The sequence below is a fragment of the Camarhynchus parvulus genome, chromosome 19, assembly GCF_901933205.1.
Source record: "Camarhynchus parvulus chromosome 19, STF_HiC, whole genome shotgun sequence".
Taxonomy (NCBI): domain Eukaryota; kingdom Metazoa; phylum Chordata; class Aves; order Passeriformes; family Thraupidae; genus Camarhynchus; species Camarhynchus parvulus.
In genome coordinates this window covers 10,553,458-10,580,019 of record NC_044589.1, presented here as the reverse complement: position 1 = coordinate 10,580,019, position 26,562 = coordinate 10,553,458, and the positions used below count along the sequence as shown (strand labels likewise).

The 26,562-nt window shown below is 43.8% G+C and overlaps 1 protein-coding gene across 2 annotated transcripts; it reads left to right on the top strand.

The window, feature by feature from the left end:
- The first annotated feature begins 382 nt into the window (after nucleotides 1–382).
- LYRM9 (LYR motif containing 9) lies at nucleotides 383–25,562 on the top strand. 2 transcript variants are annotated; one of them, XM_030962967.1, is made up of 6 exons: nucleotides 383–908; nucleotides 11,029–11,101; nucleotides 21,640–21,781; nucleotides 22,384–22,476; nucleotides 23,502–23,550; nucleotides 25,262–25,562. In XM_030962967.1, exons 2-5 carry the CDS (start codon nucleotides 11,097–11,099, stop codon nucleotides 23,517–23,519), a joined length of 258 nt encoding a protein of 85 aa, XP_030818827.1. In that variant the 5' UTR covers nucleotides 383–908; nucleotides 11,029–11,096; the 3' UTR covers nucleotides 23,520–23,550; nucleotides 25,262–25,562. The 2 variants fall into 2 exon arrangements, with proteins under 2 accessions (XP_030818827.1, XP_030818826.1); XM_030962966.1 differs by lacking the exon at nucleotides 25,262–25,562 and having other exon boundaries at nucleotides 23,502–23,753.
- Nucleotides 25,563–26,562: the final 1,000 nt, after the last annotated feature.

The following is a 26,562-nucleotide window of genomic DNA, read 5'->3' as shown; positions in this document are numbered from 1 at the left end:
CCTGAGCCAAGTCCCGCCCCCGGGACGCGCTTTTCGCCCAATCGCAGCCGCCCATCCAATCCAATTAGCCAATGAAGAGAAACGAAAGCCCGAAAAGAGGTTACTGGGCCAATGGCACTGGGAGGCGGGGCGGCGGCGAGACCGACGGCTTTCCTCACCAGTGGTCGGAGACGGTGGGCGGTGAAGGAGCCGCCGCTCCACAAATCACGGAGGGCGGCGCTGCGTGACGGATGAGGAAGCGGCCGTTGTGCCCGCCCACAGGCGGCAAGCGGCCAATGGGCGGAGGAGCTTTGCTGACGGGCGGCGGACGGGGCCAATAGCGGCCCGGGGCGGGGTGAGGTGAGGACGCGGCGCGCGCGGGGTCACTGTGGGCGCTGAGGGGGCGGCGGGGAGCGGAGCGCGAGCCGAGCGCGAGCCGCCGTGAGGGCGGGCTGCAGGTCCTGGCGGGTCCCGCCGTCCTGGTGCCTTCCACTGCCCGGTCCCGGTGCCCGCCAGCGGCTCCCTGTGTGCCCTCTCTGCTCCCGCCCGGGTCACGGTGCCCTCGGGTTCCGCTGGCTGCGGGCCGAGCCCGCTCCGTCCCGCCGGGGCTGGTCCTGCAGCACGGGGGGCCGACGGGGGCTGCCCGCGAAGGGCGTGGGGGTCTGTGGGGCTTTGGGGCCTGTTTTTCGAGTCTCTAAGGACCGGAGAGCGGCGAGTGCGGGGCGGGCAGCGGGGCCCCTGGGCTGTGGCAGCCGGTGGTGGCACCTTGTCACGGCGCGCGTGAGCTCCCCTTGGCAGGAAAGGGAAATAAAGCGCTAATGAGGGTGTAGATGCTCCCAGCAGCGCGGCCGTGGCCCATTGCCCGAGGCAGTCCCTGCGAGGCGCCCTTCAGTGTGCTCAGAACATGCTCAGGGTGTTCACACTGCGAGGTACGTGTTAACCAGGACCGAAATGTTCTTTGGTTGTTGTTCTAGTTCCCTCACGCTATGAATCTGCATGCTTGGGGACTGCAGTTTCTTTGGATAAGGCATCAGTGTTCCCTAAAACACAGGGGTGGGTAAAAACTCGACAGTTTTAACAACTTCCATTTTCTCATGTGAAGATATTAATCATATCTGATTAATAGTTTTACCTCAGAAAAACTCTCCCAGGTTACTGGAGCCTTTCCCATGGTGGTAGAGTTAAATTACCATGAGGGTGATAAAGAGGTTCCTTCAGGTAGCTGAATGAGCAGTTCAGAGGCAGTCAGGGACTGAAGGGATCTGCTGGTGCTGTGCTGGGAGGGAGCTGACAGCCTCTCCTTCGCTGCCCCTGGCTCCTGTCTGGGCAGAAAAGAGCCCAGCCGAGCTGTGCCAGGACAGCTGCAGTGCTGAGGTGTTACCAGCAGGTCCCTGAAGGTGCAGTCCTGCCACCTGTCCTTTCTGTTTGTCTCTGAAAACTGGACAGCATCGGGCTCCTCTGCGGGGGGAGGAAGAGAGAATATAAATGTGACAGCCTGTTGTGATTCCCGAAACCTCAGTGCAAAATCTTTGCAAGAATGGGTTTGATACCTTGGGGATACTTTATAACAATGGGGTTTGGATAATTTTTGCTGGCTCTTTGAGAATGTAGTCAAGAAAAGTCTTGCAGGACTGAAGATAGATTCCTTTGTTAAAGCTATCCCTGTTGCATTTGGAAATACGGTTACTAGTAGTCCAGTCTGGAATTACATCAGAGTTTTGCTGTCATGTCACCATTTTAAAAACAGAGACTACACTGAAGAAAAAAAAAGCAAGCAAATTTTGGTTTACCGCCATTTTATATTACCTGTTGGAAGAAGAGACAGAATACTTTTTTAGAGCTCACATTTGTAGCTGTCTGGTTGAGGTTTCTGTGGGAGCTGATAACAAGCTGGGTCTGAATACGGCGCACCCCAAGGGTTCTCCTGGTTTCTGCTTCCCCTCGGGCTCTGGGGGGTGTGGTGTGGGGGAGAAGGAAGGAAGTGGCAACAAAAGGGCATAGGGCTGTGTTGGCAGGACTGGAAGGCTTTTAAAACTCTCCCACACGTTTTCATTATGGACTTTTCTTTTTCTTCTGCAAAACCTTTTCAAGTAGTAAAAGGGAGCAGTGGCCTAATAATCCTTGTATGGGAAGCTGGGTTCTCAGTGTATTTGCAGGTCAGTGTCTCAGTGCCATTATTCAAGTCTGAGCACACAGTGTCGCCTTAACTGTTTGTTCAGTTAGGTACTTTACTGGGTAAATAAGTGTCTTGCCTTAGAAGTACTCTGAAAGTGTTGTTGGATGCTGTCATGCTGGTGGATTCTCAGCAGCAGCAGTGCAGGGTTTGCAGTCCTGGCACTGGCACGTGTTTCCTGACAGTCCTTGAACAGATCACTCCAAACTGCACTCCCCAGCTTCCATCTGTGAAGTGTTGGTAAAATCTGGGACCCACTGTATTGATTTCAGATGCACTGAATGCTGCAGCCATGTTGTTCTGTTTGCCCTTGGCAGCTGCAGCAGCCCTGCTCAATGAGGTGCAGCCTGGAGAGGGATGCACTTATCTTGGTGCCCATATGGAGTTCTGTCAGGTGCCACGATGGGTGGCCCACCCTACCCAATGTATCTGCCTTGCACACTGGGTTCATAAACACTTCCAGCTGGTGTCCCTGGCCTCTGTCACACTGTGAAACTTAAGAGCTCTCAGTTCAACTGCTTTTGGACTGCTCATGCTCTGAAAGTTAAGGAGGACAAGATCAAGTTGATTCATAGGGAAGTATGTGTAAGGAAAAAGCAGAAGGGTAGTAAGGAAAACACGAAACTTGCAAAGTGCTCACCTAATAGACCCTTTGTTTCCTCAGTAGAGGTCTGTTACTGCGTGTAGAAGTCAATACTGTGCATCAGAAACACAGGGCTCACACTTGTTCATTTTTTAAGATCCACAGCTTCAAGTTTAGTCTTTTCTGACTCTTGAGAGATTTATTTTCCTCTGGGATTTGACACTTGGTTTGCAGGGGTATAATCTCTTTGACAGTGCTCTGCATACAGGCAAGGGATGGTAGACACTTTGTGATCAGCTAGTCCTGTTTCTTTAATGCTCCTCAGCAGTGTTTTAACCTTAAAATTCTACACAAAAGATTGTATCATCTTGAACAATATAAAATGTAATTGTCCGGTTCCAGACATAACTTGTCAGCATTTTTTTCTTATCCCACATGAACTAACTGTGAAAACAGGACTTGAAATATTAGAATAAGTCTTTTGATCGTGTGTTGTGTATGAACGTCCTTCAGCATTTAGGCATGTAGGGGTTTTGTGAACCTTTAATGCAGAAAAAAATAACATTAAGTGGAACAAAGCATAATAAAATGCACAGATTTGTCTCTGATCCACAAAAGGGGTGCTCTGAGCTGCACTATTGATAATTTATCATGTGGGTGTTTGACAAGCCCACACATACCCTGATATAACACTCTGCAGATACAGTCCTCAGTGTTCTGTAACACCCTGGAAATATTTAATTCATAAATCCTGATGCTGGAGCCCTTAAGGTGTCAGAAACACAGTGCTCATGCCTGTGAATCTGAGCAGGTTTGGTTAGTCAGATAAATACCACGCTCCAAATAAACTGTGATCCTAACGTGCAACAGAATAAGCATATACATGAAATATCATGGGATTAAAATTGCTGTTAATCAAGTATGTTAGCCCTTTTCTTTGCAAGGAATAATTTTCTAGAGTTTTTGTCTTTAAAACCTTTTATCCATGAAACTGGAAAATAATAAATTCTTCCATTAATAAAATTCAGAGAGGAGCAGGGGAAGGAATATTTTGGTTTGGCTTTGGTTGTGTATAAAGGTTTCTGTTTTAACTTTTGAAAGGATGGCAATATTCCTTCATCTAGGTGGAGGGCAGGATCTGCTTGTCTTGTGAATGAGGGACAAATCCTTGCCCTACTCAGGGCAACATTTTAATAAGATAGAGGGAAAAGAATGGAGTAATCCAACCGAGCAGGTGACCCATGGTGAGGCTGTCAGTCAGGCCAACAGGCAGGGTGACTCTTTAGAGCAGCACTGGGGAATGTGGCACTGCCTTGGACAGCAGTGAAATGATGGAATGGTGCTTCCTGCAGCAGGGCAGCATGATGTGCCTGGGATGGGGTAGGGGACAGCTGGTGTGAGTGACAGATGGTGTCATCCAAGATTGAGCTTCTCCCTGATGTTGGATATCAGACTCTACGGGTACCTGTGTTGCCTCCCTGGCCCATCAGCCCCCCCCGGCTCTTGCAGAGCAGTTTTTTTGTGATGGGGTCACAGCCCTGCCCCAAGTCTGTCCAGTGTGCTCCATCTACAGACATGATGGTCAAGATTGGCATTGCAGCTTGAAATCATCCCAAAAATGTCGCCTCCTAAATACTGAGCTTGTGCTCTGCATAGCTTTCTAGCCAGAAGTGTTTTCTTTTGAGAGTTCTGAAGGACTTACTGAGTTCTTTGCTGACTGCAGCATTTAAGCATGAACTTGGCTTTACCTGGGAATGCTCAGGGGCTTACAGTTGGTTTGTAATAATTAGTCATTTACAAACTTAAGCCTGATTGTTTAGTCCCTTCCTAAGCACCAGTTGCAGGAGGCAGAGGGGACATCTTTATCCCCTGCTGCTTTCTGGAGAAAGAGTCAGTTCTGTGGTTCTCTCTGTTCTATATTTCTTTGCACCAGAAATGACCCTGCTGCTCTTTGTCGACAGTGTTTCCTTTTATCCTTCTCCTGGCAGCTGCTCTTGCTCCATTCTGATGTTGGAACAGCAAATGAATTCCCTCTGAAGCAAATGTCAAGCCAGTAAAGATGTTGAAGCAGCAAGAAAATCGTCTCTGTCTCTGAAGATGGAATTGGAGACCTTTGTGAATGAGATGTTCTTAAAATAGCTCCACAGTGTGTTATCTTCCCTAGAAGGTGCAGAATTGAAAGCATCACCACAAGGCACTTGTCCTTGTGTGAGCAGCATCCCTAAATGATGGGTTTGGGAGAGGGGAGAGAAGCAGGCTACTTCCTTTTCCTCCTCTCCAGGCAAAAAGCAATGCATGATTTTAATCTCTGTGTGATGGTACGTTTATGTTTTTTCCAAGAGTTGCATCGCTGTTTGCTGCTTATTTAAATATGTCACATGTTGATTGACCTTGTTCTCCATGATCCACTGTTTCTGGAGTAAACTGGTAGCTGAAATAATGCCAAGCCACAAGTTGAGTAGAGGTGCTCTGAATTACCCTAACGTTCAGGGTGGCTGTGGTCCCCTGTGGAGAGCACGGATTCTCAGCTGGTGGGGTGTGCCACAGCCTGGATAGGCTGAACTCAGCATAGAGTCACATCATGCACTTCAGTTCCTGTCTCAATTCAAACCTGCTGTCCAAGGAAGATGGCAGCTTTGGAAATCTTCCCTTCCATGGAACTTTGGAGTCACTGGTTCAGGTGATGGAAGCTCTGTCTCTGTGGTCAGACAGAAAAGAGGCATTGATTGTACATGGAGAATTTGGTTAGTTTGGGAGCTCTTGCTGAGATTTTTCCACCCTCAGCTAGTTTGGGGTGTTTGATTCCCTGACAGGCTCAGCGTTGGGCCCAGCAGCAGGGATGGCGAGAGCTGCTGGGCTGTGACATCCCATTGTCCCTGAGTACAGCACAGGGCTCACGTCCTGAAGTCCCACAACTTGATGAGCCAATGCTCTACAGGTTGCAGGTACATTTTAAGAATTCATTGTTGTGTTGTTGCTTCATAATCCTGTCCTTGAAATCTGATGTTTTTAAGAAAGTATATCTTGCGTATGTGCACTTTGGAGCAAAAAATGCGGGCTGCACATGTGACGTGCACATGAACTGTTGTTATTTTTTTTATCGAAAAAATTGTTGATGTAATTAATGGAATTGAGGGTTTGGGCAGTAAAATTAATCCAGAAAAAGTCTGATACAACCTTTTGCCAGAATCATGAATAGAATCTTTTACATGCCTGTGAATATCTGAATACTTCTATTTTTCTTCAACTTGGTAGGAGGGGAATTGATAAGTAAAAATACTAGATGCAAAAATTAAATCACTAATTGAAGAACAGGGCTTTTTATAGCCGTTTCACAATTATATTCATAACATGAGTTTAACTAGGAGAAGTGTTAAAATTTTGACATCTTCAGTTTTTCATCTTTTGTGTGAAGGTGGGAATAATTACCTGTACTCATACAAACATAGTTTTCAGAGGTTTCTCAGTTGTCTTAAGACTCTTAATGTTTTTCCTAGTCCTGTTTTTTTGACATGACAATATCTCTTTAAGGGCTTTCTTTACCAGATCAATTCCTTTCCTACCAGGAGAACTAAGGCTTTTCAGCTGTCTGTCCAATTTATCCTTCTGGACTAAATTTCTCATCTTGAGATAACCAGCAGCAATTCTCCCCTCAGGAGATTTGTATCAATTAGTTCTGCATCACTAATTCCTGTGGTATTGGGGGACCAGTGGGTTGTAAGGAAGCTGCTCTGTAAACAGTTATGGCTGTTGGGGGTTTGTCTTGACTTTTTTTTGTTCAGAGGTTGTGGGTGCCATCACTGGAGCTCTTGCCCGTGCTTGCCCTGTCCTTGCCTGCGAGGCCGGGCACTGCTTCACTGCAGAGGGCGTGCAGGGCTGTTTGGGGCTTTGGTGCCTGGTGGATTCAGGGAATGTGAGCTCTGTGTGCTCTCTGGCTGCAGCAGTGGCCCCGCAGCCACTCCTGGTGTCACCTCACGTGGCCAGGTGGCAGGTGGGAAGTCACTGCCACTGTTGATAACAGGAGTGGCAGATGCAGTCTGGCGGGAAAGCAGGTTAGTCTGCAGCTGGAATGCAGGCCAGGCTTTCCCTAATCCCTCCCTTAGCCACAGAAAGGTGGTTTTAATCTATTTGTTCTGCATTTGGTTGTTTTTTCTGCACTGATCTCTCTGCAAATGCCATTGCACTGTCTGTTTCTATCCGTTTGCCATTAGCAGATGTGTCGGGACATGAGACTGTTTTCAGTCACTCAAGTCTAATCCCACCAATGCTGTAGGATCTTGGGAATTGCTCTGTATTTATACAGAAGTAAATGATGTATAATGTGTCATTTTTAAGAACCTGCTACCAGCAATTTTAGGATTTTGTTAGACAGCTGATTTTCTTTTTGCTGATGTTTTAGACAAAACTAATTTGATAGGATTATTAGAGGAGGAAAATTAAAAGGACAGAATCATCCAGGAAGCTCATTAAAATGGAAACCCTGAAAAAACTGGGTAATTGGGCATTGATTCTGTCCTCCCCCCTCACTTTATGAGCAGTATTGTATTAAAAGTAACATGTCTGCAGGATGATGCTTCAACATCTGTTACTGCTGAAACAAAATGATTTGCTTGTTTTTTCCTCTCTATATTCTCCCAACATCTGCATGTGTAGATCTATCCTGTATATTTTTATCCCATCTAACACAGCTCCTTTCCAGGGAAAAGGCATCAAAGGGAACAGGATCCTCCCTCTGGTTTGGAGGAGGATTCTGCATTGCCGCTCGCTTGCATTAGCTCTTGGGTGACTGGCTGTGAAATGAATCATGTGAGCGAGGACCCAGGGCTGCTCAGGAAGCCCAGGCACAGGTTTGGTGCTCTGAGATGTGTTTATGTGGAATAAAGAAGTTCACAGGCCATCAGCTATCTGGCTCTTGAAATATCAGTGTCACATTATGTGATTAAACCCATGCAAATAATTGTCCTTATTTTCTGTTCTCAGAATATTTGCAGGGAAATCACATTTTTAAAAAAGTATTTCACTCTGAGGATGCTTGATAATTGCACTGGGATTTAGATTTTTTTGTTTTCTTTATCGGCAGATTCAATAAATTGATTCTAAATCTAGCTTGCTGAATGTTTGCTATTTTCAATCACTCTGGCTGTGATTATTGTGATAGTAAGCAATACACTTTCTTTGGTTTAAGTTTTGGATATTTGCTAAAATATACATAGTTGCATGTGCCAATCTTAAAATTCAGTTTATTTACAAGTGTGATGGTTTTCTTTCTCTTCAGTATATGTAGAATAAAAATACAATTGCATAAAGGTTTGTAGCAAGAAAATAGAAAAAGCTGGGCAATAGATTTGGAATAATATTGGGAAATATTTTCTGATATCTAAAAATTATGATGTTTGGTCTTCCAGACTTGAAAGTAAGCATGGGAAATTTAAGCATGATAAAGCACATGATTAAATCCATTGCTATCCAGCAAAATTCTCGAACTTGATTTGAAGCATGTGCGTTAGTTATATTAATAACTCATAACTATTCCTTAAAACCAGCCAGTGTCAGCCTGACTAAATATTAGAATTGCAAGGTAAATACTGCAGTAAATGACATAAATATGGGTGCTGGCTTTGTCAGTGGTTTTGACTTCTACAGTCATTTTTATGGCACTTGAAATCAGAAAAGAATGGAAATTTCAACTAATTTTTTAATATGCTGAAATGTATTAAGTTACACAAAAGAATCCATATTATAGTAATCCTGCATATATACAGGGAAAGAGTACCCAGCGTGCATGGCAGATGGTTTCAAAGGAAATCCTCGAGAGCTAGGATTAAAAAGCAATTTTCAGCAAGTTTAAAATGGGTCTCCATATTTGGGTCACAGATATTAACTCTTTCATTGCAAACAAATGAGGGAGAAGTCTGGTCAGATTGTTATGGAAATGTTTCTCCCAGTAGAAGCTGACCAGTTCGTGCTGGGGAGGAAAGGCGTGAGCAGGGCAGCTGATTCTGCTCCTGGTCCTGTTCTCACACCAGTGGGAAGCAGAGTTGTGGCATACAGAGACAGGGATGTAACGCAATAAATGGGATTCATCATTCCATGAACAAACATTGGCAGCCCTCTGAAAAATAATAAGTGTGTGTGGCTTTGATCTTTGCCCACTGAAACAAATTTCCATAAAGATAAATGGATAAATAAGTTTTAGCATGCTAGAAATAGCAGATTTATACCTGTTTACCTTCAGTAAATTATTACCAATCACTTTATTAAAGTGTAAAGACTTTACAGATAGCATTTCTTTATTCCTTTTGGATACGGCGAGCATGTATGATATGGATAAATAAGAAATTGACCAGCAATATTATTGCTCCCTCATAGGCAGGAATGAAGACGGGCTCCCAAGCTTTGCTTGGAAGTATGTCTGTGCATGGCAAGTAAGCCTGTTTTTCTCAAACATGTTTTAGAGGCACACTAGAATTTTATTATCTGTTTCTAAAGGTTATATAAAATCAACATTATCGTGCAGCCATTGTTCCAGGCTGCAGCTGTTTGGAGGTGGCATATGAAGATGCAAGAATCTTGTCACCAATCTGATGCACAGAAGGGATTGAGTGCAGGTCAGCTTTGCACTGGGGGATCACAAGAAGGCACTGGGCTTTTAGTAGATAAAAATAGGGCAGCGAGTTGGAGATTATTGGCTTTAACTAACTTATACCAGTTAGTAACTGTGTCAGGAGTGTAATTCACATTTACATCAGTGCTCTTTACACATTTTGGCAGCTCAAAGGAACCTCAAGTTTGACATGAACTTTTCTTTAAAAGACACTTCCAAAGTGGAAATTCAAGTTAGACCTTAAGCACTGTTTATCACTGAACAATGAAACAGAGCTACTGATACTGTTTTGTTGTGTTCCCAAAGCTCAGCTGGGTGTATTTGAGTAGGTTTGGAAAGCTTTCTGAGCCCAGGTGCTTGATGCTCTGCTAAGTGAATTATAGAAGTAAGTGCTGGTTTGAATATCAGCCTGAGGAGAAGTTAATTGTGTTGCTCTCTGGGTATTACATTGGCTATGAGTTAACAGAGGAGGGACTTCACTTCTGAAAGGGCGTGGTGAATGTCCTGGTGGGATAGTAACTGCAGGTGTATCTGCTAAGTGCTAATTAACAATGTTTTCTGCAGCACTCAGCCAAGATCTTTATCAGAGGTCCTCTGCTCTCACAAAGGAAAATTTAGGTGATGGATGAAAATAAGGCAGCTTTTCGTGTTTAGTTCTTGTACCACAGCTAGAAATTGTCAGTGGACTCAGGATGAGCTTTTAAAGTTCAATCTGTTCTTCTGGGTTCTTGTTTCACATTGCCTATTATAGTAAGGCTGCCTGTGAACATCTTGATATGGCCTTCAGAGGGCAAATATAAGTGCTGACATTAGATACCAAAACTTGAACATCCCAAGCTGTTGTCAATCATCATATGTCACCAAGTTGTGCTACTATTAAATACTTGGGGGAGGGAAAAATCATCTGTGGCAACAGCTGTCTTTGATCCATGTGTTTGTAAATGTGCTTGAGAGTTTTGCCTTAGATTTTTCAAAGACTCGTATCTTTCAAAGGGAGGCAAAACACATCAGTTCAGAGTCTCTGTTGTTGTTATCTTCCAGGACTTTTGTTTTAAGTAGTTTTTGAAAATCTCTGTGACAGGATCTGAGATAAAACCTGATCCAGATGTCTTTGCATAGCCAGAGAAATCTGTTTGCTTGACTTCAACAGACTTAGGAGAGGTTCTAAATAAACAAATTAGTGTTGGCTTTAGAGAATGAGTTGCTTTGCCTTACTCACTGTACAGTCGTGTATTTGAAAAAAAGCAGTTTCTTGTGTGCCGTCTGTTGTTGCCTGGGTCCAAAGCAGTTTTTTGTATGCAGAATACTGTAAAGTAATTATTATGTCATTGTATGGAGTTCTGAGTGTGAGAAACTGTGGCTCTTTAAAGGAGGTAAATGCTTTCTTACCTCCAGCAACTCTTATCAGGAAATATTGAAGGGTCAGTTCTCCTCAGTCAGAATTTCTCTCTACTTAAATCTTTTTGTAGGGTATATTTTTTAAAGCTTTTCAGAGTAGATGACTGAAAGCAACAGCCTGTTCATATTAAAGCCATGCATTCATGTCTGATGTAACTGGTCAGACAAAAGTGAAAGCTCCCATAGGGATAAATTGAGCTGTGGATGGGTTTCTCAGCACTTCTTTATTAATGGCACTTCAAGTAGTGACTTGAAGAGAAACAGATAATGAAAATTGATTCTTCTCTGCAGGTCTCTTGCTTACTTTTGGACTTGGACAGGCCTAATCTGTGAAGATAATTAAAGTTCCTCTACTGTGGATGCTGTAAGTGAATTTTTCATTTTGTGTCTTGTATCTGGTTGAGAATATGCACCTGAAGTATCAGCATTGACCAAAATATCATGTAGAGAGGCTAGAGGGCTGAAAAAAACGTGTGAATGAAGAATGTTCTCATTGGCAGTGACACGGGGTAGTGGCCCTGGCCATCAGCATGGCAGTTGAGTTCCAGGTGCCATGATAACATAGTGGGACGTTTCCAATACCCTTTACTATTCAATAGACTTCTCTCAGAAGAGGCCTGCCCACTTTAAAATCTGTCCCTGTAGCAGCAGAGTCTTTGGAGCATCTGGGACAATGCCCTCCCTAGAGCAGGGAATGGGCTGTAGCTGGCACTGCAGGAAGGCAGAGGATGTGGAGGAGGCTGGGATCAGAATGCCATGGCTTTGACCTTGTTGCAGCATCCCTTTGGGATCCATGGGGCACAGCTCTCTGTGGGTTAATTGTCACAAGTGGGGGAATGACACATTTCTTATTTCTGCAAGAGTGTCTTTAAAACATCTGATGTTTTTCCACCAATGAAGGCATGCAAAGAGCTATTCAGATCCCCATTTTCTCCCCAAAGCTGTGGGAACAATTTTCTGGCTTGTAGAACAAAGAAGTTGGAACAGATGACATAGCCAACATCTGCACCTGGCTCACGGAGGAAGTGAATATTTGGCATAGAAGCTGAGCTCCCTTCTGCCAAGAGAGCCGTGCCGATGCAGTTGTTCAGGGATGAAGATGGCAAAATGTCTTTTCCTTATTGACTCACCAAAGCAATTTTATTGGTCTGTCAAAGTAAAAAACTTATTGGAAAGGAAAATGTCTTTACTTTTAAATATCAGAGTTTAGTCAATGGTTAATCAAATGCTGTCTAACCAGCCCTGTTAAGATTTTGATGGTGTATCACTTCAGTTCCGATGGCAGACACATCACATATGGGTTGCCATTTTGATGGCTTTGAATGGTAATCTGACCCATAAAAACTGAAGCATAATATGCAAACTGATTTTTTTCTGGCCTGCCCTGTTCTTGGTGCCATCTGTGTTAGGATGGAAACGAGCCCGCTCAAAACGTGGGCTGCCGGTTTTGAGCTGATCACAGATGGGTTTGAAAGAATAGCCTTGTGTGCACAAGGAGAGGGAAGATGTTCCTGAGCAGGAAGTTTCACTTGAAACCATATTATGTCTGCTATATCCTGTGGCCTGTGGAGCAGCTACCAGACCTTTCCCTGAATTCTTCATATGGATTAAGTAAACTAAATTTACCTTCTAAATATCAAGAAAACCCGCACAACTTCTGAATATCACTCTTCTTCCTCTACTGTGTTCTACTGCTGTCATCAATGATGGAACAGAGTACAGAAAGCTGACATTACCTGACCCTGTCAGGTATTTGCTAGCATCTGTTCAGCAAAACTGGACACAGTAAATTATTTCATGAGTTTTTTAGATGAATTTTAATCTGTAGTATGAATCCTGTTGAACTTACAGGATTCAGGCTGCTGTTCCTGGATTTCTGTCTTTGACAATTAATAAAATCTGTGTTGTAAGTGAAGGTGAGTACCTGTCCTCTGCTGTTGCATCTCAGATCAAAAATTCAGATATTTAAGTGCCTAATTCTTACTGTGGTCAATGAGATCTTGGTTTTCCTCTCATGTTGAGGGAGCCTGTACTCTAAAGTTAGAGATTGACTGGCCTTGTCTTACGTGGAACCACAAGTGTCCTGGTACTATTTATAATCCCAAGAAATACATGAAATAATTTTCACTGGTTAGGAATATGGTGTACAGAACTCTGATTTCTGTTTTTACTCTCTTTAAATCAATGACATTGTTTGAGTGACCATTTCTTTGTCAGAAAGGAAGCCTGTAGAAGGTGGCACTCATTGATGAGTTTCGTGGTCGTGACACACTTGAACATCCCTCTAAAGACATCTTGAAGCCTTTTATTTCCAGGCTAAATAAACACCAATTTCAGCAATGTCTCATCTACTCCCTTTAATTACTGCTGCTGAGAGAAAGTTTCTGCCAATGCAAATGTGCTATTTTGTCATGTCACATCAAATTGCATCAGCCTTATATTTAGGAACAAAAAGAGGGGGAGGCTGAGACAGGATGTGGCTACAAATGGAACCAAAGGGTTTTCTTAAATACAGGCTGAAAATAGACAATCGAGGCAGTGATGCTTTTTCAAGCAAAAATCCATGAAAGGGAAAATGAAGGCTGTGACGGCAGAGCAGGGCTGGGGGTGGGCAGAGGGAGTTCTGGGGGAGGCGGGGTGCTGGCAGGGAGGGGCTGCTGAGCTCCTCGCTTACGCACACACCCTTGTGTGTCAGATGGGCACGAGGTGCGTTTGGGCTGTGTATGCCCACAGCTCGTTCCTGTGTGCTGGCTGAAGGAGGGGGAGCTGTGCTTCCCTCCAGCCTGTGCCTGCCCTTTCCCCAGGATGTGTCCCCATGCAGCAATAACAGCTCTCTAAATGAAAGAGATTGTAGGAAAGAGGCATAGACAAAATTTGAGTGGCTGTCCAGATAAGTGTTGGAGCCTTTGAAAAATCCCTCACACCACTTTAAAATGTAGTGTCTCTACAGAAATAATATTTTTTAAAACTTGTTATTTAGAAAACATTAGCATCCTCCCCATGGAAAATGCTTTTTGCCCCCTTAGTATTGGGCACAAAAGGATCTGTTGAAATCAAATACATAAATTATGGATGTAATGGAGCTTGCTTTGAACTGATGAGTCTGATCAGAGCCTGGTGGCAATTAAATTGAGTTCTGAAAGATCAGCTGTGTTTGAGAACCAGCAGAACTCAGGGAGGAAGTGATCTGGGGGCGTGTGAGCAGCACCTACTTAGCAAATTGGAAAAATATTATTCATTTCTTACATCTAAGCACTTGGAATCTCTCCTCAGAAGCAATTGGTGATGATAGAAGTAATATTTTTATTCTTGTCACCAGGGATAATAAAAATGCAGTAGAAGCTTGGAAACTTGTGTATTTACAGCATTGTGACAGGGGTAAGTCAAGCAGCATTTCAGGCTGAAGCCAGAGAGCAAAGGCACCCAGGTCTCCTTGGCTGGAGGTCACTGGTCCTGCAGGACTGTAAAACGTTAAATAGAGTGATGCTGCCAGTTGTTAAATTCCTTTACAACAGGCAAGGACTAACCGTAGTGCTACATCCATGCACACAGTGCCCCTGGAGGGGAAGAAGGCAAGGAAAGTTTACCTGGGGCTTTCCAGCCCCACCTGCAGCATGGGGGGGTCTGTGCCGGGCTGCATGGGGGCAGGGACAGCCTCGGGGCTGTGTCCTGCTGGGGTGCTCTGCCCTGGGTGGGCTCAGGGTGCTGAAGGCTTTGTCTGACCCTGAAACAGGCCAGGGGTGCTTCCTGCAGGCTGAGGCAGCAGGGCACAGTCCTGAGACATTCTGGTGCTGCTTCCAGTTATAATTTGCATTGAATTCTTTGGATTTCATTGTCATTTAACCCACCTCTCAAGACTTAACCACATCTGATTTTTGCTTCCACTGACATTTTCTTTTCTTTTTAAACACATAAGCATTAAAAAATCCTCAGTAAAAATGTGTGTATTTTCATAGCAGGGAAGGCATTTCTGTAATACTCTTTCAAAGCAAATCACAGAAATATTAAATGGGGGAGGAAAAAGATGTTTGGTTTTTATAGCTGGGGTTCGTTTGTTTTGAACTGAATAAGTCTGAAAATACTAGATAAAAACTGCAGATCAAATGAAAAGACTCCATAAGCAGCATCCTCCAGATTGTTCCTCAAAAAAACCACCCAACTGACAACAGTACAACAGAAAAGTGTTCTTAATTAACATCTTCAGTTAAAGGAGAAGCATTGTGGATCTCTTAAATGTATTATTAAATCTTCATTGTTTAGGTAATTGGATGGGGACAGACACTTGTGCTGAGTGCTATGTCAAATTCATCAGGGCCTGCTGTAATTCTAGTGCACTTGCTGGATTTCACAGCTATTTGTCTGGGTACGGGGGTAATTTGGAGGGTTGAATGAAGCCAGATGACTGTAATGAACTCATTTTGTTTCTTTGACTCAGTTTGGGGGAAAAAAATATGCTATTAATAGGGTATTTTGTATTGTTAGGACTTCTGTTCTTCCTGTCTCTCAAAGTTTCTCTGGGTCGCTGTCTTTGCTTCATCACCGATAATTATATCAAATTAATTCAGCATAATTGAGTTAATTATTAGCACTGGCAGTTACCACCAGGACTTCGATTGAACCAAAGCTTTTATCCCCCTTTTTCTGAGGTTTCACCAAATGTAAACAGACCAGAATCATGGGTGAAACCTAAGGCAGCTCCATTTCCATCAAATGCTTTTGCCACTCAGAATTGTCCTGCCATGCTCGTTCACTCAGATGAGTATTGATAAATGCAAAGGGAAAATAGTTCTCTCTCACCCCCTTCATCTCTGCCAGAGCTCTAAATTAGTGTAGTTACTCAATAGAGCTCTAAATTAGTGTGGTTACTCAATAGAGTTGGTGTGTTGTGTGTAATCAGTGAAGAGCAAGCCCTGTACCACCGAGAGCAAATGTCCTGTGGGGTTCTGGGGGATGTCTGTACTTGTTAGAGCTTCTCGCTGCCCACACCTTCCTTTTCCTTAGATTGCCTTTGAGCTAGACTAGGGCTTGGAGAGTGACAGTGAAGTTTTGGGGGAAACTTGAGCTGTGGCTTTAAGAGGTCAGAAGTGTCCCGAAGACATGGCGGGATCTGCCCCTGATTAGCTGTTGGTATGGAAACAATCCCTGATTAGTGAGCTGGGCCAATCCCCCTAAGAGGCTAAAGGCTCCCAGACTTACATGTCCTGCATTACTGCTGCTTATAAACACTGCTCCCAGGAACGTGGATTTTGCTCAGGATATGGTGGGTCAAATTCATCCATGGTTTAATTCCACCGCAGACAGGGTTTATGCCAGGAAAGGGGTTGATTCAGATTATTACTGTGATTGAGAGTGAAGGATTGGCAGATGCTAAATTTCAGCAGGTGTGGATTTGGAATAATAGACATTGAGTTGTTCCTGACACTACTGTGAAGGATAATGTGAGCTGGGAAGGACAACTCCAGGACGAGGTGTAGATCCCAGGGCAGGGCACAAGCCCCATCATCACCATCCAGGGATCATGTGCACAGCCAGGGCTGGAAGGGATGTTCAGGGGAGCAGGAAAAGGAAAGGTCACACTGCACAGGGTTTATTCCCTTGTAAGCTGAGCAGGATGTTTGCAACTCTTGTACTTTCCTAAGAGCTCTTTCTGCACTGACAGCTCCTTGTTTTACTGTCTTGACTTTTCCTTGAAAAAATTATAAAGTTGAATTGCATGAGCAAAGTAAGCAAAGTGTTAAAGAATAATGGTAAAATAAACTTTAACCAATTTCAGTCCTTCCTGAACAGCGAGAAGCCACTAAAAAACCTTATGTAAGACTTACTATTCTTCCCATGCTTGTCTGAGCCATAGTCCATAGAGTTAATGTGGTCATTAATCTGACAGCATGGTTTTGCCCTTCAAAGGCACTTCCATGCCTTATGCTGCCAGCTGGGTATCTGTCTGTCAGGAACAGTTGTGGCAGCTTATTTGGTGCCCAGTTGGATGTTTCAGAAAGTGATACAACCTCAGCCAGAAAGCTGTTGCACTAACTGACATGAAGTAGTTGGGAGAATCAGAATTGCTGAACTGGAACTAAGCATTGGATCATTTCAAAATACAATATTTACAAGAAAGGAATGAACAGGCGGTTTTGGCTTAAAGTTGATAACTCAATTCCTATTCAAGCATGATCCCAGAGGTAAATACGTGCAGGTTTGGCCACTGTGAACAAAATTAATTTTGTTCAATTGAACTGAGCAATTCAGAGCTGAGAAGAAAAAGTTCTTTTGAGACTGTGCCTTTCAGAATTTCCTTTAAGCCGGGAGAATCATTTTCAGGAGAAAAAGGTGGAGAAGTTTGAATTACACCTAAACCAGGAAGGTTCCTGTCCTCACTAGTGAGTATGCACCAAAGAATGTTACTCTAATTAGTCTGATCATGCTCATTAATTATACAGAACAAAGTAATCTGGCCTCAGCATGGGCAGCATGTTTCCTCATTGGTGTAGGATTGCAAAAGCCAGAATGTTTTATTTGCAGTATTGCATGTCTGTGCTGTGTGATACCAAACCAGGGTGTAAGGTAAGACATCTGCCCTGTGGCTTTGGTTAATTTATACAAGTAGTCATTATGCCCAGCTCTAGCACTCTCTGTCATTCTCAAGTTTTATCAATTACAATTCTATATTTTGTATTTATATTATATTTATAATTTATTATGTTTTATATTTTTAAACTGGTGACATTGTTGAATAGTATTAGGCCAGATCCTGATGCTGTGGAATAGCATGAAGGGTGTCCAAGCAGTGGTGATTCCTTGTCAACAAAGAGATCTTCAGGATCTGTCATTTCCCAGTCCTTAACCCTTCATATGGTCTACAAATATTGTGTAAAACAAACTTTACACTGCAGGGCTGTGGCCCCCAAATTGTTCTGCAGAGCCACCTGACATTGCTTCTGCCTCATGCATCAATCAAAGCATAAAGGGCAGAGGAGCAGAAATAGAAGTGAACAGGCCTGGCTGCCATCACTCATGCAAGGGGACTTTGCAGCTCGTGTTTAGAAAGGACAAAACCCCAACAATGCCCGGCCCCAGCTCGTCAGAAGCAATCACATCAGAGCCACGATCTCAATGAGAGCCAGCGAGACGTGGCTGCTGGAAGTGACTGCAGCATTGTCCGTGCTCACCCACACAGCAGGGCTGGGGCTGGGGAGCGGCTGGTGCTGCGGGGCAGCTGGGGCTGCAGGGAGCTGGGGCGGCAGGGCGGCCGTGCCCAGGCCTGCCAAGCCTTCCGAGCCTCTCAGTGCCTGTGAGCAGGCAGGGACGGATGGACAGACAGACCTTGGCTGGTTTGCCTGGGGCAGCAGAGCCCCTCACACTGCCCTGGATGTGCCACGCACTCCCGTGACCCACTGGGGACTGAGGGGAGGTGTGACAGTGCCATGAGCAGTGAGGGCAGCTGTGGCCCACAGTGGGGAGTTCTGCCCCTGCTGCAGGCACTCCGGGCTGGACTCACAGGAATCTGGGAAACCTGCAAGGGAGGACAGATGTGACCAAAGAGGAAGAACCTTCTGGGTAGCAGCAGTTCACTTGGGTGCCTTCCTGGACTGATGTCACAACATGAACTAAGATGTTTTGTGGTTAAAGAGGTTTCAAAAGGCTTCATATTTCTTTGTTATTTTGGCATTCTTATTTATCCTGAGATCATGAGGTTTGACAAGGATGGAGAATCGTAAATTCCTGAGTTAAGACTTGTGAGGGTGTAATACTTCAAAGTAGTAAAACACATCTCTACCCTGTATACTGGAGAAAGAGAGGGCTGAGCAGGAAGGAGGAGCCAACCTGTAAAAGCAATAGCTCAGGTAACTCTTGCAGTCCTTTAATTAACACTTCTAGTCTCTAGAGCCCAGCTTTGGTGGCTGTTTAACTAGTTTGGAGGGATTGGGATCATGACTGTTGAACTGTGGGGATTTGCTTGAAAAACACTCACAATAGCAGGTAAAAAAAGTAAACTGAAAGCAGTGGCATAGTGTCATCTTAGCTTCATCAGGGTTCTGCTGTGCACGGGGTCAATTGCCAAATCTGCTAATGCAGAGTGAAGATTAATTGGCTTTGGTCAGCCTTTGCTTCACTATCTGAGTATCATTATCAGGAATGTAAATGATTATGCAATGCAGAGAAATGCCACAATAGTCTCAGTGTCTCCTTTTATACTTGTCTCTTTGTGAACAGGGCTTTATCTAAATGCAAATGTGATTTCAGCCTTCTGATTAGGACATTATACAGTCATCCATTCCAGAAAAGCACAATTAGCGGATTATTTTATTTCTGACTCAACAGTTCTTGGTGTAGATAGTTTGTTTGTTGTGCTGTGCACGATATTTAAGTTATCAGAGGGAGATTTACATTATTAGTCAGGATTGTAGCCAGATTTTGTGAGGTTGAGGGTTTTTGTGTGGCAGATAAAACTGGTAACATTTGTGGGATTCGAGGGGAGATGTTTTCAGAACAAAAGGCAACAGTGCAGATTCTTACTGTGCTTCATTGTCCTCTTTGTGCTGAGGAGGGGCAAATCACAGTAGAGGCTGTGCAGATTCTCCAGTGCATCAGGGTGCACAAGAGCAGAGAGGGTAGTATTACCCGTTGTCAGGGTCCAGTCCCTGTTGAGGTGTGCTTGTACAGGGCACCAGTATCTTAGAACTCAACAATGGGCAGGTCATGAGATTATTTATTATTAAACAGCCACTTTAAAAACAGCCATGAAGTTTTCCATGTGCTGTGGTAGATTTCCTGTGAAGTTTTCACTGGATGAAGTTACATCCTAAGAAAAACATAGATCTTTGATGATAAACTTCCCTGTGAAGCTTGCCCATATCACAGCATTTGTAGCATTTTTGGAGCTGTGAATCTGTCAGAACTCAGGTGGTTTGGTTTTTTAATTTGAATATGAGAGTCTCGTAGGAATTTAAGTTTGATAATAGATGGGGTGCAGATTTCCGTCTTCAAACCTTTCAGAAAGTCCAGTATTTATGAAAGGCAAAGGATGAAAAAAATTCATCTGTGCAAATGTATTTGTCACACAATTTGAATTCAACAGCTCATCATTTTCCTATGAAAAATTACTGCAGTGGAAAATTCCTGATTATCTATGATGAAACATTTTCAATTCCATTGATCAGCTTCATCTTTCCATATCCATATGTTTCCATGACTGGTTCCTTCCTCTCTCCCAGAGCTGCTTTTCTGTGTGCTGGAGCAAGCTGTCCTGGACAGTCCCAGCACATGAGGGATCTTTGCATTTGTGACAGGAAATCTATTGCACCACTTAGGTTTAATTAGAGCACAGTGACATATGATGAGTTTACACACCAAAGCCTAGAAACAACTTCACAAATTGGCTCTGGTCCCAAAGTGTATTTTGGGATCTGTATTGAATTTTGGGATGTTTCACTGTATTAAGTGGGAATATGTGAAATGCCGGGTTGGGTTCTTAGGGTCAGTGGAATTATACAAATTCTTACCAGCCAAGAATATACACCCAAATACACGCCAAAAAAACACATGTAAAGTTAAATTTAGGTACAGATCAAATTGAATCCAACTACATATTCCAGTTTTCTGTTTTGGATCATAAAAACTTCTCTCTCTCATGGAGAGAAGGGCAGGGAATCATTCAGTCTATATGTTAGGAGTCACATTTTGGAGTTGCTTGTCTTTCTGCTGCTTGAAGGGGAATCAGGGATCTCTCAGCTGACTGTTGGGAGTGTAATCACCTCCCCTGCTTGAATGCCAAAGTGAAATGAATCCAAACCAAAAATGCATGGAGCTGATGCCCAGCATAGGTTTCACTGCAAAGAGAAAAGGATATTTTACAGAGAAAAAAACATTGGAAGAAAACAAGAGATGAATGTGTTGAAGCTTGGCGGCATTTGGATCCCATTATGATGGGCATTTATAGGTGCATAGAGAGGAGATTTTCCCCAGTGCAACAAGATTTAGTCTGTGCAAATATACAGCCCAGGCATGTAATAGCTGTCGTGATGTACTCTGAAATACATTTGGCTAAAGGACTTAAATTACTTACGAAAGAGGAAAAAATTATTTCAAATAATGAGTAGGTATCATAATGGGTGCTAAAACAATGACATGCACCTACTTCATTATTCAGTTGTTTATTTATTATCTCTATTCTTAAGAGTAATGATGTAAAAAGTGCCTTTTTCCAAATGTTAATTTAGTTCTTTGCAGATGGCAGCCATCTGTTAAATGACAAGGCATTTACAGTCTTTGATTAGCACTTTATAGGACTTGGATGGACTTACTGTTACGACATGTAAATATAGTTATGGAAGTGAAACTTGGTAGATTTGTTCTTTTCCTGTTGCCGTTACCAATACATGTAAAATTTCAAACCTAACAATGTTTCTTTCTGTCTTCTCCTATGTTTATCTGTGTTGTTTCTAGCTGAAGCCTTGAAATTCTTGACAGAATGACAAAATAGGAAATATTGTTAAATTCCAGCACCATTTGTAGCCATTATAAGCATCCTGATTCTAAAAAGACACCATGTGGATGAACTCCTAGGGATGCTTAAGGAAAGCACTGGAAGTTTGAAGGATTTTAAGGATCCTGGCTGTGGGCTCTGATACAGGTTTGGGTACTCACCGAAAGTCACACTGGCAGTCTGGAGTGATGCTCTGGAGTGAGCTCTGCACTTTGTGCTTTACTCCCTTGAGCAGTGAGAGCCAACCCCGTCTGTCCATAACCTCAGCAAGTTCTCATTCATTTCATGTTGGGGTTTATTCTAAAGTTTCTGCAGGTTCTGCTGCCGAGCCTGTCTGCCAGGCCTGTTCTCGTTATCGGTTTATTTCCGTGCTGTCGGTAACACTCACAGTACTGTGGTTGGTTCTCTGTGTGTTGCAGAGCCGCGGGCCCGGCCATGTCCCCGCTGCCGGAGGCGGAGCTGGTGCGCAGCTCGGTGCAGCTGTACCGGTACCTGCTGCGCTGCTGCCGCCGCCTGCCCCCGGGGCCCATCCAGCAGCACTACAGACACGCCATCCGCCAGGTGCGTGCCGGGCTTCTTCTGCCGCTGAGCCAACAAAAACGGCTCTCCTGCAGCCTGGAGACCTTAGTGCATCTAAGGGTTATAGTGGGAGTGAGTGCAGGACCGATTCTTTTTGTTTGCTTTGAATCTGAAACCTATTTTGCTTGGCTTTCATCTCTAATTCTTGTGCTAGTCAAGAGAGTGAACAATCATTACTTACTCCATAAACGCATATTTTATGGTGAAACCTACCGTTTCCATGTCAGTCATTTATATATTCCCCCCCCTCCCACTGGGGTAAATCTTATCTGGCTGTTCATATTCTATACTTCATATGGAAGTAATATCATGCCTTTGATCATACTTGTTGTCCTCTTTCTAGTTTTAACATACCATACAATTTTAGTTCTTCTGAATTGAAGTTCTCTGGGATTTTTGTTGTTGATATATGAAAGGAGTAGAATACTTAACATAAAATTCCATATGGCCAGATGTTACAATGTGTAGTTTTACCTTTTTAGACCATCAGTTTATTTGCAACAAATATTTTTCTGAGATTTCAATGCTGTCTTTATTTTGACAACTGTTGGGTTGACCAGTCAGTGACACTTGGAATGTTGCAGAGTTTCAAAGTCCATGCTGATGAAGATGATCCTGTGCGAATCCAGCAGATCATTAAAAGAGCCATTGAAGATGCTGACTGGGTGATGAATAAAGTAAGTGCTTGGGATTGTCTGCATTTTGGTTTCAGAACAAAGAAGAAAACATTGGAAAGCAAGTTCTGAATAGCGAATTGTTGTCCTGGATGTTGAAGTGTCTGGGTAAAAGGAAATACCCAGCCAGGAGGGATCTGTGATTTGTGATTCAACACTTTTTGTTTGAAAATTCTCTTAGTCAGCATAAACTAATGGTGGGTTTTTTTCAGAACCAGTAACAATTTAGGTTGGTCTCTGTGTAAGTCTTTGTTTCCATGCAGAATTCTATTAATTATCAGCTGTGGTGGCTAGTATCACTGTTGTAGGAGAAAAAATTAAAATACAGCATTTTGCAAGCCACATCTTGCTATGCATCATGTGCTTTCCTAACAGCATCTGTCCTCAGACAATTTATATGAACTTCCAGAACTACCGTTGCTTTTCCTCAGACCTTGCCCATGGCTGCAGAGATCAGGGATAGGCCACACAGTGGCAAAGCTGTGGTGCTGGGCCCCCTGTGCACAGTTGTCACCCAGTGGATCTGCCCCTGTGTTGTCAGACTGGCTTCTCAGATGAAAGAATGAGAATGGTTTCCATCGGACAGCTGAGAGTCACCTGTGCTTCCTGGGATTTCAGTCTGGCTGGGGAGTGTGATACCTTAACACGGTGTATAATGAAACAAGTCAAAAGTTCAACTTTTTCTCTAAATATCTGTGATTTAATTTACTAGGTGACTGTTAAGTCCTTCTCTCTGCCAGTCCGTGAAATCCAAATGAGAATTGTTACAGGAGCAAACACAGATTAGTCCCAGATTATGATATTTTAGCAGTAACCAAATCCTGGCAGGTTTTGACAATCTAGTCAATAACTGTGTCTGATTTATTGTTTTATACTGCAAAGGGAAAGCCTACCAAATTTCAATCTAACTGAAACGAAATGGACATAAATTTATGTGGATCATGAAGAAGAGTTGTAAATCCTTGTTGGTATGAAATTTTACTTGGTTATGTGCCCTTCCCACAAAAAAAAATTCTTTTTTTTTTCAGTATAAAGACCAGAAGTAGAAGAGGAAGGATGAAACCAAGGAGGACATTGGTAAACATCCTTAAAGGACTTGCAGTCAAGAGCAGTACTATATTAGAATTATTGCCTGAAGTTTTGTCTTGGATAATTTAAATACAATAATTTATATTTCACTGGGATGTCATGAAGCTAAATTAATATTTCTGAAGAAATTTAATTTTGTAAATTGCTTTGTATAATCACGTACTTCTAAGTTAAATCCCAAGCTTGCCTAACATTTGAGTAACTTATTCCATTATACTGTTAGGCCTGGCTCAACCCTAGCAGTGTGTGATAACGCTTGTTGTGCAGGTTCTTTGGGGACAAGGTGCCCCTGCATCAGTCACCGTGGATTTGGGGACTGAGCGTTTCATCCTCTGTGTGTGTGACACTGGTTATGGCTGGCACTCTGCTGGGTCACATCGGCCTCTGCTGGGACAGTTGGTGTTAGAGTGCCGCCAAGTGGGGTCAGTGCCCGCTGAGTGGGGTCTGTGCCCGTTCAGCTGGGTCTGTGTCCTGTGCAATGCTCTGCAGCTCAGAGGCACCACAAGGCCTTGCAGCACATAATGAATGTCCTTTAAACAAGGGGTCCGTGTCCTTGTGGAGCAGCCCGCCCCGCAGTGCCGGGCTGTGTTCCCGAGGGAGGGCAGCTGGGCGCAGGCCCAGGGTGTGCCCGCAGTGCCCGCCCGGCTGCAGTTGCGGCGGGCCGCCGGCAGGTGGCGGTGCCGCCCGGCGCCGCTGTCCCGCGGGCAGGGGCAGGGGCGGGGCCGGGCGGGGCGGGGCCGGGCAGGGATGGGTGGGGCGGGGCGGGGCAGGGGTGAGCTCCGGGCTCGCCATAGGCGAGGGGAGTTTGGCAAGACTGCACCAGAAATGGGGCTGCCACTAAAATCCACAACGTATTCTATCAAAAAACTTCCTTCTCTCTGCTAACCCGCCTCTCCTGGAATTCCTGCTCTCTGTTACACTTCCCTCTGCATCGCCAGCACTGTTCCTCTCTCTGCTCCCGTGTCTTTCACATCACCCTTATGCACCCTTAACTTTTGTTGTCTTTGTTTTACCTATTCCTTAATGCTGTTCTCATCTTGTCTCTCGACCCCCCTTATTTCTCCTCCTCAAGTCCTTTTCTGCACCAGATGATACTCAGTATTATGCTGGAGCCAGCCTTCCGCTTAACTTCAGATATAGCAGGAAGGTAATGGACTTTCTCGACAGAGTAGGTGTTTCTCCATGTGAGGAAAGCCACTTGTCTTTCTACCTAGGTACATTTTTTTTGAAATTGCAGCCATTGTGGTTTAAACTTTCAAAATAATTTTGTGCAAGGTAGAGCACAGAAAGCTTCAACCTTGGCAGTTGATGAGGAATATCCAGTATGATCTTGAACACTAATAAAAAAGCTCAAGCATTTTTTGGTAAAAGCTCTCTGAATGTGCTGCTTCTGATCAAGACCAGCAAACAGGTGACCTGTGCTGTTCTCCAGATCTGTTCTCTGTGTGTGGTCTGTAGCACAGAGATGCACTGAATTTTGTATCGCTGTAATAGTGATTAAAAACTCTCAGACTTAGTGGGATTAACAGTGTATGGAAGCCCAGCAGTTTCCTGAACTTTAACAGTGGAGTGATCACACCCCTCTATGGCTTTAATTGACTTTTGGTAGTGTGAGATGTAATATTTTGTTCAGTTACAAAAAGGATAATTGCATGTTTTTAAATCATTCTTACATGCCTGTTATTTAATTTATGGCTAGTTCAAGAGGGAAAGGACCATGGAGCTGGAAGGTACAGCCATGGCTTGTCTGCAGGTCCAGATGTCTGAGGTGCCAGCTGGGATATGGGAGCATCAGACCAAAGGTATGGTAGATGTAATTGTTATGGAGGATGAGGATCTGTGAACTTTAGGGTTTGGAAAGTGATAGAGCATTCAATTCTCAGTAGGGTACAGATGGGGAACATGGTTGGTGAGGCAGGAGACATCATGACTAAATATTTTGATAGTAGTGATTCAGCTGGAGGCATGAGGAGAAGTCTGAAGGACTTCTGTACAAACTTAATCTGGTTTTCAAAGTAAAAAGACTTAATAGAGTCAAAGATAACTTTATTTACTCAATATACAAGTAATTTTTCTGCTGGTGAGGAGATTGGATGCTAATAACTATTTACTTCTTGTAATAGTAACTCCAGTACCTCAGACATGTTTCTGTAATGACTGGACTGAAGAGTCCTTCAGCTGCAGAGCTGAGGCTTTTATGTTTTCAGGACATTATACAAATTCCATTCTCCAGCAGCATAATTTCAGACCAAAGATGTTATAGTAACCCAGATGTAGATGAGAACTCTGAAAGGGGTTTTGGGCAGAGCTTCAGTACTTTCAACCAAAATTACTATTCCAAAAACTTCTGCTCAAAAGTCATTTAACCCTGGAATTGTCCAAATTTATCACTCACTGACCTGCCTGACCTGAGAGTTACACAGTGAGTTCTCTTCAGCTGTGTTTGAGCATCTCTCTGCCTCTCTGCCCCCCGGCCCTGCTGAGCCTGAAGAGCTGTTCCCTATTCCTTTGGTGCTGCTGTGCTGGCAATTACTGCCCACGGGGACAAAGGCACAGTCACAGGCAGCGTCCTCCCGGGTTCTGCTGTAGCAACTGGGGAGAAAATAGCAACCCCAAATACACTGGTGCACCTGTGTTCCCAATTTCAGTCCTCCAGAATCTCTGACCATAAAGATGGTGGGTAAATGAGGCAGTGTTGTGTTCTGTAATTATTTTTGAAGAGTTTAAAAAACTCATGATGTTCACGAGGCTGCTGACAGAGCAAGGGATAATGTCAGTAAAAGGAAACAAGTGTATTCATAGGCTTCAGTTTCTTTTACTGCAATGAGGAACCCATTTCTGTGCCAGTTCTGGTAAGTGATGAGCCGTTGATAGGTGATTGCAGTAACCCCAAAACACTGCCAAAAACACTTTTGCAGCTAGTTCCAGTAGGATCTTGAGTCAATAACTTCTCCTGGGTACTCCACAATTAGGAGTTGAGTGAAGTTAACAGTTCAAATG